The 19208-nt window shown below is 39.2% G+C and overlaps 1 protein-coding gene across 4 annotated transcripts in view; it reads right to left on the reverse strand.

Annotated features, from left to right (window-relative positions):
- Positions 1-4129, reverse strand: part of cdc42bpb (CDC42 binding protein kinase beta (DMPK-like)) — a 206776-nt gene extending 202647 nt beyond the window's left edge. For 3 of the 4 annotated variants that reach the window (XM_043697467.2, XM_043697466.2, XM_043697464.2), the window contains exon 1: positions 3367-4128. In XM_043697467.2, coding sequence (XP_043553402.2) covers positions 3367-3541 — 175 coding nt within the window. In that variant the 5' untranslated portion in view covers positions 3542-4128. Of the gene's footprint in view, positions 1-3366 lie in introns of all 4 variants that reach the window. The other variant, XM_043697465.2, reaches the window with a different exon arrangement.
- Positions 4130-19208: the final 15079 nt, after the last annotated feature.

Consider the following 19208-nt stretch of genomic DNA (forward strand, 5'->3'; position numbering starts at 1 on the left):
TTGGACATACTAGTTTTCAGAGTGCTGCTCCTTCACTGGGAGCAGCACTCTGAAAGCTAGGACTTCCAAATAAACCTGTTGGACTATAACCTAGTGTTTGTGATTTTTAACTTTGTCCACCCCAATCCAACACCAGCACCTCCACATCAGTGCTACAGTGAAGATAGTTCCAGTATCTCGCTTCTTCATTGTTTACAAAACTTCCGGATTTTGTTTTCATCAGTAAACTCTGGTGTCACAAGTTCAAACCATGTATGTGTATCAAAAAGAAAAATGGGGACTCAGCATTGATCCATTCAGGTACACCACTTCCAAACCTTGTCAAGTCAAGCAATGCCTAGTAACCAACTCTTCAAATGGTAAACCTCTTTGTGGCCTCCCCATTCACAAAATCAAGTTAGAAATCCAAACACACATATATAATACTTCTGTTGAAGTTACATTAGTGCTCCAGCACAGCCCCTCGGGGGATTCCATTACTATACTTTTTGTCCAAACGACTTGTACAAAGATTGTCAAGAAGCAAGTTTCTGAATGCATTCTGAAAATACAAATACAGTTTATCCACTGCATTCTCTTTATTGAATCAGTCACTTACTCAAAAACATTTAAGTAAATATTAAGAATTTCTCAATTGAATTGTAAGAGTAATGGATAAATGAATCGTGGTATATTTAGGGATAATGTACTACTTTTTAAAATTCACTTATGGGACAATTTGTTGTCCCGTGAATCACCGATTCTACATGCCATTAGGAAGGGAAATTTTAGGAATTTGACCCAGTGACATTGAAGGAACGGTAATACATTTCCAAGTCAGCACAGTGAGTGACTTGGAGAAGAGCTTGCAGGTGCTAGTATTCCCAGGTACAGTACATGTTGTCTTTATCCTTTAAGACGAAAGTGGTCATGGATTTGGAAGGTGCTTTCTAAAGATGTCTGGTGAACCTCTGCAGCAGATCTTGCAGATAATACACAACGTTGTTACTGAATGTCAACAGTGGCTAGGGGAGGCTTTAGCCTAGCGATAATTCCACTAGGCTATTATACCAGAAACTCAGCTAATATCCAGGGGACCTGGGTTCAAGCTCCACTAGAGCAAATAGTGGAATTTGAATTCAATTAAAAATAAAATCTGGATTTAGAATCTACAGATGACTAGGATTGTCAGAAAGATGCATCTGGCTCACTAATGTCCTTCTGGGAAGTAAAACTGCCATCCTCACCTGGTCTGGCCTACATACGACTCTAGACCCACAGCCATGTGGTTGATTCTCAACTGCCCTCTGAAATTACTTAGCAAGCCATTCAGTTTTATCAATCACAACAAAACTGCTCATGGTCCATATTATAACATTTCATACTATATGAAATTTTAAAATATTCAAAAGTCACATTCATGCAGTATAAATCAGTGTATACCAGTTACATAATATAAAACAAAGAACTGCAAATGCTGGAGATCTGAAATTGCTGGTGAACTCAGGACTGCCAGAGTCACTGAACTCAAAATGTTAACTCTGCTTTCTTCTAGATGCTGCCAGACCTGCTGAGTCTGCCAGAAATTTAAGTTTTTGTCATACACAATCACATCTTTACAAATTCTCATCCCTATCAATGATGTACTTCATGTACTGCAATCAAGTAGGAGCCTCTAGAGAGACGGAGAGGTCCACAAAGATTAGGTTGGGATATCTGGACAACATGGACAAGTTGGACCGAAGGGTCTGTTTCCGTACTGTACATCATGACTATGTACTTGCATACAAGGTTTGCCCCAACATTGTTTTGAACCTTCTGAAAGCAAAAGGAGTCGTCCCTTCCTCGGATCTCTGCAAGATTTTGTACAAGTACATGTAAAGGTGTTCAGATAGGTTTGCTGAGATGATTCCAGCTGGGAGTTTTTTTGACTAAATTCTTCCTATCAAGTAGAAGTGTTTCACTATCAAGTTATATGTTCAATTTAAAATGGTTCATATGCTTGAATATTTATATTTGGAGTTTGGTAGATTATTCAGTTGTAAACAGTACAAACAAGTATTGTAATGTTTAACATTAATATCTTAAGTAATTAAGACATGGTGAAAAAGGGCTCTTTTGGCACAGTAGTAGTGCCCCTACCTCTGGGGCAGAAGGCCTGGGTTACCACCTGCTCCAGAATGTGTCATAATCTGACTAAATGGGTGGATTAAGAGGAGACTAGTGAAGGTTCCTTAGAAATTAAATAATCTGCATGATTGATTAATACAATAGGAAAAAAATCTATGGAGTACAAAAAAGGTCCAGAAGTTAACTATAGTAAGTACCAAAATTGTTGTTACTTTCAAAATCTTGATCATCTTTAAATTGAATTAATCTCGTGTGGCACATGCAAATACGTTGGAAAATTTGAAGACTTCTCATTTAGAGATCACATTCATTCCACAATAAAAATTTTCATTCATAATTAAAAACATATTTACAGATGCATGTACACTATTTTGAATTTCTGATTATTGCAGTTTAAAACGGTTTAGAAATTCACGACTGAAAATGGTCCAATTACATGTTGAAATAGTACACATGAAATTTGCAGCAATGATCATATTAAACCTCCAATCATACTTATTACTAGCACCACCCAATGATGTCAGACCTCAAATCATACTGTAGATACCTTCCTAGAAAAGGAACTGTGCAAGCTGCCGAACTGTTACCATTTAATACATGCCTCCTTTTTAAGCTGAGTTAAAAATCAATTTCAACAGATACAATAGCTCACCATTCAGTTGTGATTCTTACTATGTCAACAGAATAGGCTGGGAACTGAATCCTCGTAGCTTGTGAACATACAAGAGAGTGGTCATTTAATTATAATGAAACTATTACCACTTCCCTGTTAACATCTTATGATTGCTCTCAGCAATATCTATAAAGTTACATAATAAAATTTATAAGCTAAAGAAATGCACATCTTTTATTCCTATCACATGCTCACCTACTGACTTAGAATTGTGAAACGTACATACAATCAAGTACTCATAAATAAAAGGTCAGCAAACAGACTGCAACAGCAGCAGTGGATGAAACTGATGCTAACCATTTTCAGAAAGGAGTGCAGGAGATGCGTGCCCCTTTTATAAAAGCAGCAGCATTTTTGGAAACGTTCTATCATTACAAAACATTAAAATCTGAGTTATTCATTTAGAATTTTGATTAGCCCTACACATGTATAGGAACGGCTCATCTTTTGATTTTTAAGCAGGAAAATCAGCGAAATTCCGCTCAGCCTGCTCCACAAAAGTAAACAAACAGCTGTTTCTTGAATCTGGACGCAGCTGAAAGCACGATACCATTAGAGACAAGATCATTTAAGGATATGCTTACCCCATTCCAAGAATTCTGCAATGTATTTTTCCCGTCGTATAGGCGAGCTGCTACATTCGTTGTAAAGGCATATTAAAATATCCAACAAAGTCTCCACACTCATTGAACTTGCATTCATCTGAGGTCCGTTCAGGAGCAACTGCTCCAACTTCTTCAGGCGAACCTTCGCTGACATTTTAATCTCTCAAGTTTTAACTCTCAAAATGATCCTCCTCAAAAGGCGACTGGTGAGCAGCGTCCAGTTACCCGAAAGAGATCAAAGCAGTGATTTATTTCACATTTAAAAAGGCAGGAACTGGCATTTTCACGGTTGAAGTTAAAAGGTAAAGGAAAAAAAAAACGAATGCAGCGCTCAGGCCCAGCTGGTCATAATAACTTCTCCTCTATCGGGCGACCACCTCCCACCGCCAACCCCAACAGAGAAAAAAAAATCTCCTTCCCTCTGCAAAAAGAAAAGCCCCAAGTTGAGCCTTTAGTTGAGCTGAAGCCCAGCCCCAGAGAGAGGGCTCGTCTGCTCAAGTGCGTTGTTCATCTCCCGTTTTCCTGGCTCCGCCGAAGCTGCTGGGCGTCTTGTCGTCAGTGCGGAGCCGGCGGCGCTCATCCCGGGCTGCTGCCTGGCTACTGACCTCGCTCTCCGGCTCGCCACCGCTAACCCGCTCGTGTAGCCGAGCTGCAGGAATACCGCCCGAGGAGCGGTCCCTCTCCTCCCTACTCGGCCCGGCCCACCCCGCTCCGGTCCAGCACAACCGTAGCCAGCCCGGCCTGGCCCGAGCACACTGACTGAAACGACACCACAAAGCCACCCACCGGAAACACCGCGACGTCACCTGATTGACTGCCCCTCCCCATGGCAACCGGGTGGAACCCAGAGCGCGAGCGCCAGGGCCAGCAATGGGAACGTGCCTTTGCAGATCCGGAGCTGGGAATGGGAATAAATTCCTGGCTCTATCTGGGAATGGCAATGTATCCTTGGGGATCATGAGCTGGAAATGAAATAAACATTTGGGATGTCTTCGGAATAGGAATGTACCCTTGCAGATCCGGAACCGGGAATGAGAATAAACTAATGGATTTCCGGGAACGGGAATGTTTCTCTGGAAATCCGAGCTGGAAATCAGAGTAAACTCTTGGATATCTGAGAATAGGAATGTATTCTTGGAGATCATGAGCTGGCAATGAGAATAAACTCCTGGATATTTGGGAATAGGAATGTATCCTTGGAGATCCACAACAGGGAATGAAAATAAATTAATGGATTTCCAGGAATAGGACTGTTTCTCTGGAAATCAGAATAAACTCTTGGATATCTGGAAATAGGAATGCATCCTTGGAGATCCGGAGCTGGAAATTAAAACAAACTCCTCAATATTCGGGAATAGGAATCTTTTTCTGGAGATCCAGAGCTGGATCCAGAATAAACCCTTGGTTATCTGGGAATAATAATGTATCTTTTGAGATCCAGAACTGGAAATAAAAGTAAACTGAATATCTGGGAAAGGAATGTTTCACTGAAGATCCGAAGCTGGGAATGAAAATATGTCCCTGGAGATATGGGGGCATGTCATTGCAGATCTGGAAATGTGATTCCGAGATCCGGGGCTGAGAATTGTCTTGGAAGATCTGGGACCTGGAATGTGTCCCTGGAAATCTAAGAATAGGAATCACGAGTAGAAATTGCTTGAAAAGCTCAAGCAGGTCTGGCAGTATCTGTGGAGAGAAATCAGAATATGGGAATATTTCAAGGATGATCTGGGGCCGTGAATGGGAAACTGTCCCTGGAGATCTGGGGATGGGTGTGTGCTGGGAGATCCTGAAACAGGAATGTGCCCTACGAGATCTGGAAACAAGAATGAAAATGTGCACCGGGAGATCTGTGATTGCTGCTTGGAAGTGTCCCAGGTGATCTGGAGCCAGGAATAGGAATATTGCACAGAGTTTTGGGGCCGTGAACGGGAATATGTCCCTGGATATTCAGGAATGGGAGTGCACCTGGAGATCCAGGGCCGAGGATGAGAACGTGCTGTGGGATATCTGGGAATAGGAATGAGGATGTGTCCTGGAAGATCCGGGGCATGGAATGTTTCCCGTAAGATGGAGCACCTCATCCTTAGGAGTGAATAGTACACGTTGAGGACAGAGGAAAACACTTGAAAAATGCCAACTTGCCTCTTCCGAAAACAGCGTACTTTGTTTTTCTGCCCCGCCCTCAGTATCTGCGCGGATTTCTCCAAATACCTGTAATTTAGGAAAGTCACTTCCTTCTCGAAATGTTTATGCCATCTAAAGTCATCAACATGAAAAGTTAACTGTTTCTTTATCGATACTCCCTAATGTGTATTTCCAGCATTATGTTTCTAAATTGTAAACACGATTCATCCCAATAAATATATATTATTTATAGCTAATACCTAGTGCTTACCGTACTTGCAACAGCATTTACATTGCTCATTGAAATACATTTTCTTCTAGTGTGATTTGAGAGTCCTAATCCAGTCCCCTCCCTTGGAAACATGCATCTGTGAACCTCCTGAGATTCTGTGCTAAATTTCTTTCTCCGAAATGATAAGCAATTTGCTCCAAATCTACTCCTTATCTAAGCTCTAGGAATACTGGCAAAGTGGATCCAACGTTGGATCAGTGGCATGAAGTGAAGGGTCAGTGTGTGTGTTTTGATTGGAAAGTTAATTCCAGTGGAGTTCCACTAGCACTAGGTCTTTGGTTTTTTCTGGTGATAGTGATCAGGAAAGCTATGACAAGGGAGATACCAATGGACTGTTCAGGTAAATGGAAACTGGCAAATGAAACAAATCTAAAGTGTGAGGTGTTGCATTTGTAAAAAGGAAACTGGGGATTACCTTCCAATCACAGACTACTATCCAAATTTCTGACAGTAGAACTCCTCCCTCCTAATTTCAGTCCTCACCAGATTGCCAAAGTCTGTTCCTAAAGATTCAGAGATATTTCTCCTGCCACTTCTAGCTCCTCCTCCTTACCAGTCCAACTATCCATTTAGCCAACTGCCAAACAGGGAACAACAGAAAAATGTTAAAAAGGTAAGTAAAACTGTTCAACAGAAAAATGTTAACAAGCTAATTTCAACCAAATCTTCTCATTCCTGGGCTTTTCAACTTCACCTGTCTACCCATACATATTTCCAGCACCTGTTAAACTGCTCCAGTTCATAACTTTGCTTACAGTATCAAACCATATTAACATTTAAGCCATTACTTACAAATCATTGTGCGTTGGGTCACGGGAAGACAGTGGAATTATTTACTAATCAAAATCAACCACAGAAACTCATTAATAACCATTAAGCATTCATAGCCTGTCCCCAGTTGATGACAACCGCAACACACGCCTACATCATATTATTTTATAACTTAATGAGATTTGGTCCAGAAGGAATTTGAGGAAGTAATGTAAGATATGGGTGCCAAATTTGCTGACTACATACAAGATAGGTCAGAAAGTAAGCTGTGCATAGGACACAAAAGGTTACAGAAAGGTAATTATAGGTTAAGTGAGTAGACAAAGATGTGACAACTGAAACATAATGTGGGGAAATTTTATACTGTCCATTTTGGCAGAGAAAAAGGAAATTTTTTTTTTTATCTAAATAGAGAATGCAGAGCTCTGAAATATAGAGGAATCTGATTGATTTTGTGATGACCTGTAAAAGGTTAGCATGCAAGTACAGCAAGTAATTAGAAAAATGAATAGAATGTTATAATTTATCCCTCGGGGAATTGACTATGAAGTAGGAAGACTATGCTTCAGTTATACAATACACTGGTGAGGCCACGTCTGGAGTGCAAAGTATTGGTCACCTTACCAAAGAATAATGTAAGCACAATGGAGGCAGATTAGAGTGGTGCTGGAAAAGCACAGCAGGTCAGGCAGCATCTGAGGACCAAGAGGTACAATGGAGGCAGTTCTGTGAAGATTTATTAAACTAATACCAGAAGTAGGTTGTGTTATGAAGGAAAGGTTGGACAGGCTAAGTTTGAATCTGCTGGAGTTTAGAAGAGTAAGAGGCAATTAGGCTCAAACATAAAATACTGAGGGGTCTTGATAAGGTGGATGTAGAGAGGATATTTCCTCTTGTGGGTAAATTTAAAACTAGGGGGTCACTGTTTAAAATGCACATTGTGGAGCACGTCTTATGAGGATAGGTTGCACCAGTTGGGCTAGTTTCCACTGGAGTTTAAATGCATGAGGAGTGATTTAATTGAAATGTATAAAATCCTGAATGGTCTTGACAACATGGGTGTGTAAAGGATGTTTCCTCTTGTGGATAAGTCTAGAAATAGAGGCACTACTTTAAAATTAGTTGTCATCCCTTTAGGAGAGGGATATAGAGAATGTTTTTACACTCAGAGGGTTGTGTGGCTCTGGGATTTCCTGCCTCAGAAGGCAGGGTTATTGAATACTGTTAAGCTAAAGGTAGGTAGATTCTTGTTAGGGGAATGAAGGGTAATTGAAGGTAGGTGGGAATATGGAGTTCAAACACACAGATCAGACATGATCTTATTGAATGTGGAGCAGTCTTGAAAGGTCAGATAGAATCATAGAGACATACAACACAGAAAAAGATCCTTCAATCCAACCAGTCCATATCGAGCATAGTCCTACTCCCTAAACTACTCCCACCTGCCTGAGCTTTGCCCATATTCCTCCATAGATTTCTTATTCATGTACTTGTTTAGATCTTTCAGGAATCATAGAGTCATAGTCATATAGCACGGAAACAGACCCTTTGACCCAACTAATCCATATTAACCATAATCCCAAACTAGTCCCACCTGCCTGCTCCTGGGCCATACTCGTCCAAACCTTTCTTAATCATGTACATATCAAAGTGTAATTGTGCCCACATCCACCTTTGGAAGCTCATTCCACATATGAACCACTCTCTGAGTAAAGCATTGCCCTCATGTATTTTTAAACCTTTCTCCGCTCACCTTAAAAATATGCCTGCTACTCTTGAAATCCGAAACCCTAGGAAACAGACATATGCCATTCACCTTATCTATACCCCTCGATCTCCTACGCTCCAGTGATAAAAGTTCCAGCCTATTCAGCCTTTCCTTGTAACTCAAACCCTTTATTCATTGCAACATCCTGGTAATTCTTTCTGAATCCTGTCTGACTAAATCATATCCTTCCTATAACAGTGTGACTAGAATTGGATACAACATGCCAGAAGAGGCCTCATCAATTGTCCTGTACAGCCTCAACATGATGTCCCATTTCCTATACTCAAAGATCGAAGCAATGCTTCATCAGCTCTGATGAAGAGTCATCTAGACTCAAAAAATAGCTTGCTCTTTTTCCATTGATGCAGCCTGAGTCACTGTGAACTCTAGCATTTGTTGTTTACAGTATCTCATATCCCTTCTTTGCCTTCCTCATCTCCTTCTTAAGAATGCCCCTACACTCTCTATGTTGTTCTAGAGATTCATTTGAACCCAGTTACCCATAAAATACATGATTCTTTTTTATTCTTGACTAGAGCCTCAATATCTTTATTCATCTATTGTTCCCTAATTCTACCAGCCTTACCTTTCACTCTAACAGGAATATAATGAGTCTGAATTCTCATTATCGCACTTTTGAAAGCCTACCACTTATCAGACAATGGTCTGCTTCTGCTCCTATTTTGTATGTTTGCAGCAAAGTCATCCATGATGTCCTCAAAAATATATGAAGTTTATCATTTTCTAAGCATGTAAAACTTAGTTCAGACAGCTTTTCTTGCAGCATTGTTGTCTACAGTTAGTGGACTTAAAAGTCACAGAAACTAACATTTTCCTGAGCAGTTTGTTATCATTAGACTTAAAACAAGCTTCAACATTGCTTTCACATTATTGATTCTTATCTCACGGGATAAACTGAAACAGATCTTGATAGCATAAATGTCCTTGACTTGAATCATTTTCCTTGACATAAGCTTGGAAGTGCTTTATTTCTCCAACAAGGATAAGCATCAACTTCATCAGAATAATCTTTCAACAGAAGGTTTATGCTTTTATACAGCTGTTTTCCCAAGGCATCTTAACTAAAAATGAAAAGAATGCAATATTTTTATATGATCACTCTTTCTTCAAGTTGGTTTCATCACAGGAATAAAGAATTTCACTCAAACTTTGTCTTTTGCAGAAAATATGCTGTCAGCATCAGATAAATCTACAGATTTGATGGGGAAGGAATTTTGTTGGATCATCAACTTAAGTGATGGTAAAAGTCAAAAGAAGTGCAGATGCTGTAAATCAGAAACAAAAACAGAATTTGCTGGAAAAGCTCAGCAGGTCTAGCAGCATCTGTGAAGAGAAATCAAAGATAATGTTTGGTGACCCTTCCTCAGAACTTCTGAACTGCTAGCTTTTCCAGCAACTTCTGTTTTTGTTTGTGAAGAGATGGTATTGTGAGTAGATGTATTTTGCTTTGCCGTGTGTTTTAAATCTTTCAAACTGTATTATGTAGATAGCATGATTTGCTTTATTATATGTTTATATTTTGTGTCATAACTTCAGTTTCATTTCTGAAACAAAACCTGTAGCATTATGTACTTATGTTTCAGTGAAAAAAAAACTTCATTAAATTATAAAACACAAGAACATGGACTATCAGGTTAGATTTCATTCTGGGATCTGGCATCCATTAGTAACAAAGCTGGAATCAAAACGAATTCCTCTTGTAATAAAGAATAGTATCTCATTAGCGTTCTTTATTACATACTATACCAGCATACAAAGGTCCAAAACCACCTAAATATTGCAGCTCGGAATTCTGCACTTGTTCTTAAGTAATACAGGTACACAATCCTTTATCCAAAATTCTGAAATCCAAAAAGCTCTGAAATTCATTTTGTAGAGTGTGGAGTGTAATTTTGGCACACGAACCGGTGACCCAATTCCACACCCACTTGAACCATGTCACTCACATGTGACATGGCAGCGTGGCCCAGCACTGGCAGGCACCAAATGTGTCTCAGTGCTCGTACTATTCACATATGCATCAGCTGTCAGGTAATTTTTTTTGATTTCACTGTGAAAATGTCATTTATTCCGAAATCTGAAAAATTCTGAATTCCGAAAACAACTGGCCCCTAAGGATTTCAGATAAAGGATTGTGTACCTGTACTCTGTTCTTTTTAAATTCTTACTGCCAAAGTGAACAACTTTGTATTTATTCACATTATTGTCCATCTGCCAGATTTTTGCCCACCTATTCAATCTATCCACATTCATCTGCAACTTCCTAATGTCTTCTTCACCACATGCTTTCCTAATATCTTGGTGTCATCTGAAAACAGCTGTGAGGCCATCAGTCCCCTCATCTAAGTTGTTGATGCAAATTGCAAGACATTTCCATCCCAGCACAAACTACTGTGGGACTCCACTTGTTACATTCTGCTAATCAATAAATCATTCATGAATACTCTCATTTTCTGCTAGCCACTCGTCTTCCATCCATGAAACTATGTTACCCCTACACCATGAGCATTCATTTTCTGCAATAAACTTATGAAATGCCTTCTGGAAATACAAGTATAGTATGTCTACAGGATCTCCAATTAATTGCTTAAATATGATTTCCGATTGAGCAAACCATACCAACTCTTCTCAATTCCTTGAGTTTTCTAAATGCTGAGCTGTAATCTATTTAATGACTGATTATAATACTTTCTTCTCTCAGACATTAACTAAAAGCTCTATAATTTCCTGTTTTCTGCCTCCCCAACTTCTTCAATAGAGGGATTATATTTACTATTTTGCAGTCTATTGGCACCATACGACATTAGCAGCAGAAGTAGACCATTCAGTGTGAATCTGCACCATCACACAATGAGATCATGGCTGTTCTGATAATCCTCAACTCCACTTTTCTTATTTTTCCTATAACCCTGGATTTCCTTACTGGTTAAATAGCTATCTATCTCATTCTTGAATTTACCTACCCCAGTTGGGCCTCAACAACCCTCTGCAGTAAAAAATTCCACATAGTCATACCCTCTGACATAACAAATTCCTCCTAATCTCTGCCTAAAATGTGCAACTCCTTGTTCTGAAATCATCTTAAACTCTCTCACAAGGCAAAACAAAACTTTATATAACTCCCCTGTCAAGCCCTCTAAGAATCTTGTATGTTTCAAAAGATTGCTTCACATCTTCTTAATGACAATGGGTACAGGGCTAACCTCTCCTATTAAAAGGTTCCTCCATACCTGGTATCAGTCTGGTGTACCTTCTCTGGATTGCCTCCAATGTCAATATATCTTTCCTTAGATAAGGGTTGCAAAATTGTTCACAGTTTTCCAGCTGCAGTCTGACTACTGCTTTGCTACTTTCAGCAAAACATCCCTATTTTTATACTCCATTGCCTTTGAAATAAAGAAAACACTCCATTTATCTTCCTTACTACCTGCTGAGCTTGGATGCTAGCCTTATGTGACTCATGGATGAGGGCTCCCAAATCCCTCTGTGGCTTTCTGTAGTCTTTCTCTGTTTAAATAATATTCAGCTCTTCTTCCCACCAAAGTGCATAACCTCACATTTTTCCCACTTTATTTTCTATCACCCAAATTTTTGCCACTCACTAAATTTATCTACATCCCTCTGCAGAGTCGTTGTGTCATCCTCACCACTTGCCTTCACATCTACTTTTATATCATCCACAAACTTGACATAGTACATTCATTTTCTTCATCCAAATCAACAATATATATTGCAAATAATTGTGGCCCCAGTACTAATCCCTGTGGCACATGACTATTTGAAGGATGCCCCCATCTCAACTCCTCTCATCTAATAATCAGCCAATCTTCTATTCATGCTGATATACTGTTCCAATGCCATGGACGCATCTTATTAAGTGGATTATTGTGTGGTATCTCATCAAATGCCATCTGAAATTTCAAATAAATTACAAAAACTGTTTCTCCTCTTTCTGCTCAGCTTGCTCCACATCAAATAATTGCGTGCAATTCTGGTCTCATTCCTATCGGAAGGATGTTGTGAAACTTGAAAGTGTTCAGAAAAGATTTATGAAGATGTTGCCAGGGTTGGAGGATTTGAGCTATAGAGAGAGGTTGAATAGGCTGGGACTGTTTTCGCTGAAGCTGAGGGGTGACGTTACAGAGGTTTATTAAATCACGAGGGGCATGGATAGGAGAAATAGATAAGATCTTTTTCCTGTGGTGGGAGAGTCCAGAACTAGAGGCATAGGTTTAGGGTGAGACGGAAAAGATATAAAAGGGACCTAAGGGGAAACATTTTCATGCAGAGGGTGGTGTGTGTATGGAATGAGCTGCCAGAGGAAGTGGTGAAGGCTGGTATAATTACAGCATTTGAAAGGCATCTGGATGAATATATGAATAGGAAGGGTTTAGAGGGATATCGGCCAAGTGCTGGCAAATGGGACTAGATTAGCTTAGGATATCTGGTTGGCATGGACGAGTTGGACTGAAGGATCTGGTTCTGTGCTATACATTTCTATGACTATGACTCTAAGTCAATTTATCAATTTCCTCTTTGTGAAGCTGTGCTGACTCTGCTCATATTATGTATTTCTAAATGCTTTGCTGTTACATTCTTTATAATAGAGACGTGAACATTTTTTCAAGAGTAGATATTAAGCTTACTGGCCCATGTTTCCTGTTTTTTGTCTCCTTCCCTTTTTAAATAAACATGTTACATTGGCAGTTTTCAATTCCTCTTGGACTTTCCAAAAATCTAAAGCTACAAAGTTATGTTGAGTTTGTATAGGACATTGGTGAGGCCTCTTCTGGGATACCTTATCCAGTTCTGGTCACCCATTTATAGGAAGGATATTACTAAGCTGGCGAGGGTTCAGAGGATATTTACCAGGATATTTACCAGGATATTGTCAGGTACGGAAGGTTTGAGTTATAATGAAAGGTTGGTTAGGCTGGGATTTTTTCACTGGAATGTAGGATGTTGAGAGGTGACCTTATAGAAGTCTATCAAATCATGAGGGATATAGTTAGGGTTAATGATAGGTGTCTTCTTCCTAGGGTTGGGGATTTCAAGACTAGGGGCACATTTTTAAGGTGAGAGGAGAGAGATTTAAAAAAAAGACATGAGGGGCAAAATTTTATTTACAGAGAGTGACCCACATGTGGTATGCACTTCCTGAGTAAGTGGTGGATTGGACACATTACACTTTGACAAGTACATCACTAAGAAAGGTTAGGAGGGATATGGCCCAAGAGCGGACAGGTGGGACTAGTTTAGTTTGGAATTATGGTCAGTATGGACTGATTAGACCAAAGGGTCTGTTTCTGTTCTGTATGACTCTATGACTCTATGACACCATGATTCCTGGAAGATTGCTACTAATGCATCCACTGTCTCTGTAACAATTTCGTTCAATGTCCTATGCTGCATCCCATCAGGTCTAGGGGACCTACTGGTTTTTAACCCCACTAGTTTCCCTAGCATATTTTGTCTAGTGTTAGTTGTTGTATTTATTTTCTCTTCTCCTTTTACCCTGTGATTATTTTGTAATTTTGTAATATTATTAATGTCTTCTATTATGAAGACTGATGCAAAGTATTTATTCAACTCCTCTGCCATTTCCTGTTTCCCCATTATCAATTCTCCAGCCTTCTTCTCTAAGGGGCCTATGTTCACTTTGGCTTCTTATATTTAAATATACATTCATACATATTTAAATTCCTGTTTATTTAAATAAGTTCTTGCTGTCCTTCTTAATTTTACTGGCAAGTTTACTCTTAGTATTTTTTTTCCAATTATTTGGTTGTCTTTTGTTGGTGTTTTTAAAATTTTCTCAATCTTCTGGATTATCACTAACCTTTCTCACACGTATGTTTTTTTCTTTCAATATGATGCTATCCTTAACTTTCCCACTTAACCCTGGTTGGTTTATCCCCTTCCTAGAATCCTTCTTCCTCACTAGTATATATCTTAGCTGTGAGCCATGAACTATTTTCTTAAGCATCTGCATTGTTTCTCAACTGACTTTGCTGCTGAATTCCATTCTGTGTCTACTCCAGCCAGGTGCTGCACTCATTTCTTTGTAATTGCCCTTGTTTAAGCTTAGCACATTTGCTCCTGACCTAAGTTCATCTCTCTAAAATGGAATGCTAAATTCTAATATGTTATGGTCACTATTTTCAAGGGCATCTTTTACTGTGACATCATCTATTAAAGAAGCCGTATTACACGTCACCAGATCCAAAATAGCCTGATTCCTGATGGATCCACAAAATATTATTCTGGAAAACGGTCTCAAATACACTGTATGAATTCTTCCTTATGGTTATCTCTGCAAACTGACTATTTCAATTTACATGAAGATTAAAGTCACCCATGAGGTACTGCCTTTGTTCCAAGCCCTCAAAATCTGATTTATTCTTTGTTCCACTGTATAGCAACTGTTAGGAGGCCATATACTACTCCTACCAATGTCATAGAGTCATAGAGTCTTACAACACGGAGACAGGCCCTTTGGCCCAAATTGGTCTATGCTGACCAAAATGTCCAATAGCTTTATTTGAAAGCACGAGTTTTTGGAGCACTGCTCCTTCATCAGGTGGTTGTGGATGAAAGAGCAGTGCTCCAAAAGCTAGTGCTTCCAATAAACCTGTTGTTTGATAACCTGGTGTTGTGTGATTTTTAATTTTGTATACCCCAGTCCAACACCGGCACCTCCAAAGCATGGCCATAATGTCCATCTTAACTTCTTTCTCTTTATCTTTCTTTCCTCCACCCATATTGTTACTGCTTTTTCTGATTCAATATCATTTCTTGCTATGTATTCCATCCTGTACCAACGGTGCTCCTCCACCACCCTGACCTTCCTGCCTATCCTTTCAAAAAGACACATACCTGGAATATTTAGTTCCCTGATTTGTCACCTTGTAACTATGTTGTAACCAATGGCTGTAAGCTCATACCTGTAACTATGCAGTAAATTCATTTATTTTGTTTTGTCTACTACATACATTTCCTGAATTTAGGAAATTTTGAAAAATTAACACCAATGCATCTATTAGCTCATCAACAACTTCTTTTAAAGCTCTAGGATTAAAGCTGTCAGGACCCAGAGACTTTGCAGCCTGCACCCCCAAATTAGTTCTATCATTTATTTTAATACCACTTCCCTCATGGTTGTAATTTCACTAATGTCCTCTCTCCCTTCCACCTTGCGATTTATAACTATCACTGGCATGTTGCTTTTGTATCCCCCATAGTGAAGATAGACAAAACATGTGTTCATATCATCTAGCATTTCCTTCTTACTTATTACTAACTCCCTATTCTTATTTTGTAGAGGACCAACCCTCACATTATTTACTCTTTTCTTTTGAAAAACCAATCAAAATCTTGTTATCTGTTCTTCTTTAAAAAGCAAGTTTCCTCTAATTCTCTAATTTCGTCATCCTGATTAACCTTTCAGTCATTTTCTGTTGTTCATTATATTCTGACCAATTATCTGAACTGTCACTCATCTTTGTACAGTTATATACTTTTATTTAAGTTTGAGCTTTGTCTAACTTCTTTAGTTAACCTCAAAATGTTAATCCTTCCTTTAGAATTTTTCTCTGTAGCAGATATACCTATTCTGAGCATTCTAAAATATCCTCTTACATTTCTACCACTGTGTCTCTATTGATCTATCCCTTAGCCCAGTATTTCAATTCACTGGAGCTAGCTCAGCTTTCATGCCGACATGGTTGTTTTTATTTAGACTTAAAATACAAGCCTTAGACCCAGTTTTCCCCTTTCAAACTGGCTGTACAATTCAATCATTTTCTGTTTGCTGCTATCTGGATGTGCCTTTACTCTGAGACCATTAAGAAATCCTATCACATTACACAATAACAAGTCAAATATAACCTGCTGCCTAGTTGGTTCCAATTGCGCGACTTGATGAAACTAACATGAAAGCACGCGATGAACTCTTCATCTAGGCTACTCCTGTCAAACTGATTTCTCCATTCTATGTGTAGATTAAAGTTACCCATTGTTATTGTCACTTCTTTACCACAAGCCCTCAATATTTCTTCTTGAAAACTTATTTCTAGATTGTGGTTAATATTAGTCGGCCTTTAGACCACGAACATTAGTGACTTAATTTTTATCACTTCCATCCAAAATGATTCTGCATCCTGATCTCCTGAGCTAAGCTATTCTCTAAACAATTGCACAAGATTTAGAGGAGATGTGAAGAAAAATCTTTTCACCCAGAGGGTGGTGGGAATCTCATAGAGTCATATAGCATAAAAACAGACCCTTCAGCCCATCATATCTGTGCAGACCAATAAGCACCAAACTACATTAATCCCATTTACCTGCACTCGCTCCATAGTCTACCATACCCCAACATTTTATATACTCATCCAGATACGCTTAACTATTGCTGGAGTATCTACCTCCACTACCCATTTAGACAGCATGTCTCATATTTCTATCATCCTGAGTGAAAAAAATATTTTTTAGATCTCCACTAAACCACTTGCTCCTCACCTTTAACCTATGCCTTCTGGTCTTACACATGTCTGCCATGGGGAAAACTTCTTACGATCTACTCTCTCTATGCCTCTCATAACTTTGTATACCTCAATCAGATCTTCCCACAGTCTCCTCTGTTCCAAGGAAAGCAAACCCAGCCTATCCAGTCTCTTCTCATTACTGAGACTTTTCATCCCAGGCAATATCCTAGTGAATCTCCTCCACATCCTCTCCAGTGCAATCGTATCTTTCCAATAGTGTGGAACTCACTGCCAGTAAGAGTGGTCGAGGCAGAAACCTTCGTAACATTTGAGAAGTATTTAGCTGTGCACTTATAAAGACAAGGAATCAAGGCTGTGGGCCAAGTGCTGGAAAATTGGATTACAATAGTTAGGTGGTTTTGTTTTGACTGGTGTGGACACAATGTGCTGAAAGCTTTTTTCAGTACTATAGATATTTATGATTTTATTAAGCTAAACACCACCCTTGAATAGCAGAGCAACCCCCGCTTCACCATTACTGATTTTCCTATTTTTCTGGAATATCATATACCCCTTCATGTTCAAGTTCAAATCCTTGTCATACTGCAGCCATGTCTCTGTAGTGGCTATCAGATCATATTGATTTACTTTATCTAAGGAATTCAAGATCTAATCTTTACCATGCAGCCATGTCCCTGTAGCAGCTATCAAATTACTTTTGTTCACTTTATCTAAGCAAAGATGTACTGGCATTAGAGGGAGTCCGGAGAAGGTTCACCAGGTTGATTCTGGGTTTGGATGGATTTTTTTTATTAGGAGAGTTTGAGTGTGTTGGGTTAGTGTACTCTGGAACTTAGAATAAAGAGGCCCGATTGAAACATATAAGATTCTTAGAGGCTTGATAACTTGGATGTGGAGAAGTTGTTTTCTTTTGTGAGGGCGTCTAGGACCAGAGGGCAAAATCCCAGAGTTAGGGGGAACCCAGTTAAAACAGAGTTGAGGAGGATTTTCTTCTCTCACAGGGTAGTGAATCTGTGAAATTCTTTACCCTAGAGTGCTGTCAAGTTTGGATCATTAAGTATATTCAAGCTTGACATCAACAGATTTTTAATTGGTAAGGGATTTAAGGGTTATGGGGGAAAGGCAGGAAAGTAGAGTTAAGGGTTTTGGAGTACTGTGTACAATTCTGGTTGCCCTGCTGTTATTAAATTGGAGAGGGTTTAGAAAATATTCAGAAAAGAAAAGATGTTGCTGGGACTGGAGGGTTTGGTTATAAGGAGAAGTTGAATAGGCCGGGACTATTTTCACCGGAGCGTAGGCAAATGAGTGGTGACCTTATAGAGGTTTATAAATTAAAGGGATAAGCTGAAAATCAAAGTTCCTTTACCTAGGGTGGGGGAGTTCAAAATTAGGGAGCTTATTTTTAGGGTGAGAGGAGAAAGATTTAAAAGGGACCTGAGGGGCAACACTTTCACTCAGAGGGTGATTTGTCTATGGAATGGTAGATGCAGGTACAGTTACAACATTTAAATGATATTTGGAAAAGTACATGAATATGAAAGGTTTAGAGGGATTTGGGCAAAATACAGGCAGGTGGGACTCATTTAGTTTGGGAAACTTGGTCAGCATAGACAAGTTAGATCAAAAAGTCTGTTCCATGCTGTATGCCTCTATGAATCTGTCATCAGATCAGTATTGATCTCATTGAAGAAAGGAGCAGACTCAAAGAGCTGAATGGCCTACTTCTGTGTTATGGTATTATTTACTTCAACTTCAAGAGAATCTAGGGATAGGCAATAATTGCTAATCCAGCGAACATCATCCACATCCCCGAACGAATAAAAAAAATCTGCATTATCAATGTATTTACTTTGTTATGAATGCTAAACATATTCAGATAAAGAGTTTTTAGTTTTGTACTGCTGTTAATCTTTGTAACATCTCAGTTGATTGTTGGTGTATTCCTCAGATATTTTTCTCTATGCCCCTTTCCACCATTCTCATACAATCATGTCCCATATTCCCTTACCCTTGTCTCTACTTCTTGAAATAACACATCTTTCCACACTTGATCCTTTGCTTCTACTGTTTAGTTTAAAACACTGTCACTTCCCTAATTATGTAGCTCACAAGATCATTGGCACTAGCATGATTCAAGTGTAGACTGACCCAATGGTACAGCCCTCACATTCCCCAATACTGGTGTCACTCGCCCATGAACTGGAATCCCTTCTTTCCACACCAGAACTGACCCACATATTCATCTGTCAAATTTTGCATGTGCTTCAGAGAATAATTCAGAAACTATAATCTTTGAGGTTTTGCTTTTTAATTTATTGGCTAGCTCCACATACTCTCT

This window comes from Chiloscyllium plagiosum, unplaced genomic scaffold (genome assembly GCF_037043375.1).
Source record: "Chiloscyllium plagiosum isolate Xiang-an unplaced genomic scaffold, Cpla_swu_hap1 HiC_scaffold_8, whole genome shotgun sequence".
In the NCBI taxonomy this organism is placed as follows: domain Eukaryota; kingdom Metazoa; phylum Chordata; class Chondrichthyes; order Orectolobiformes; family Hemiscylliidae; genus Chiloscyllium; species Chiloscyllium plagiosum.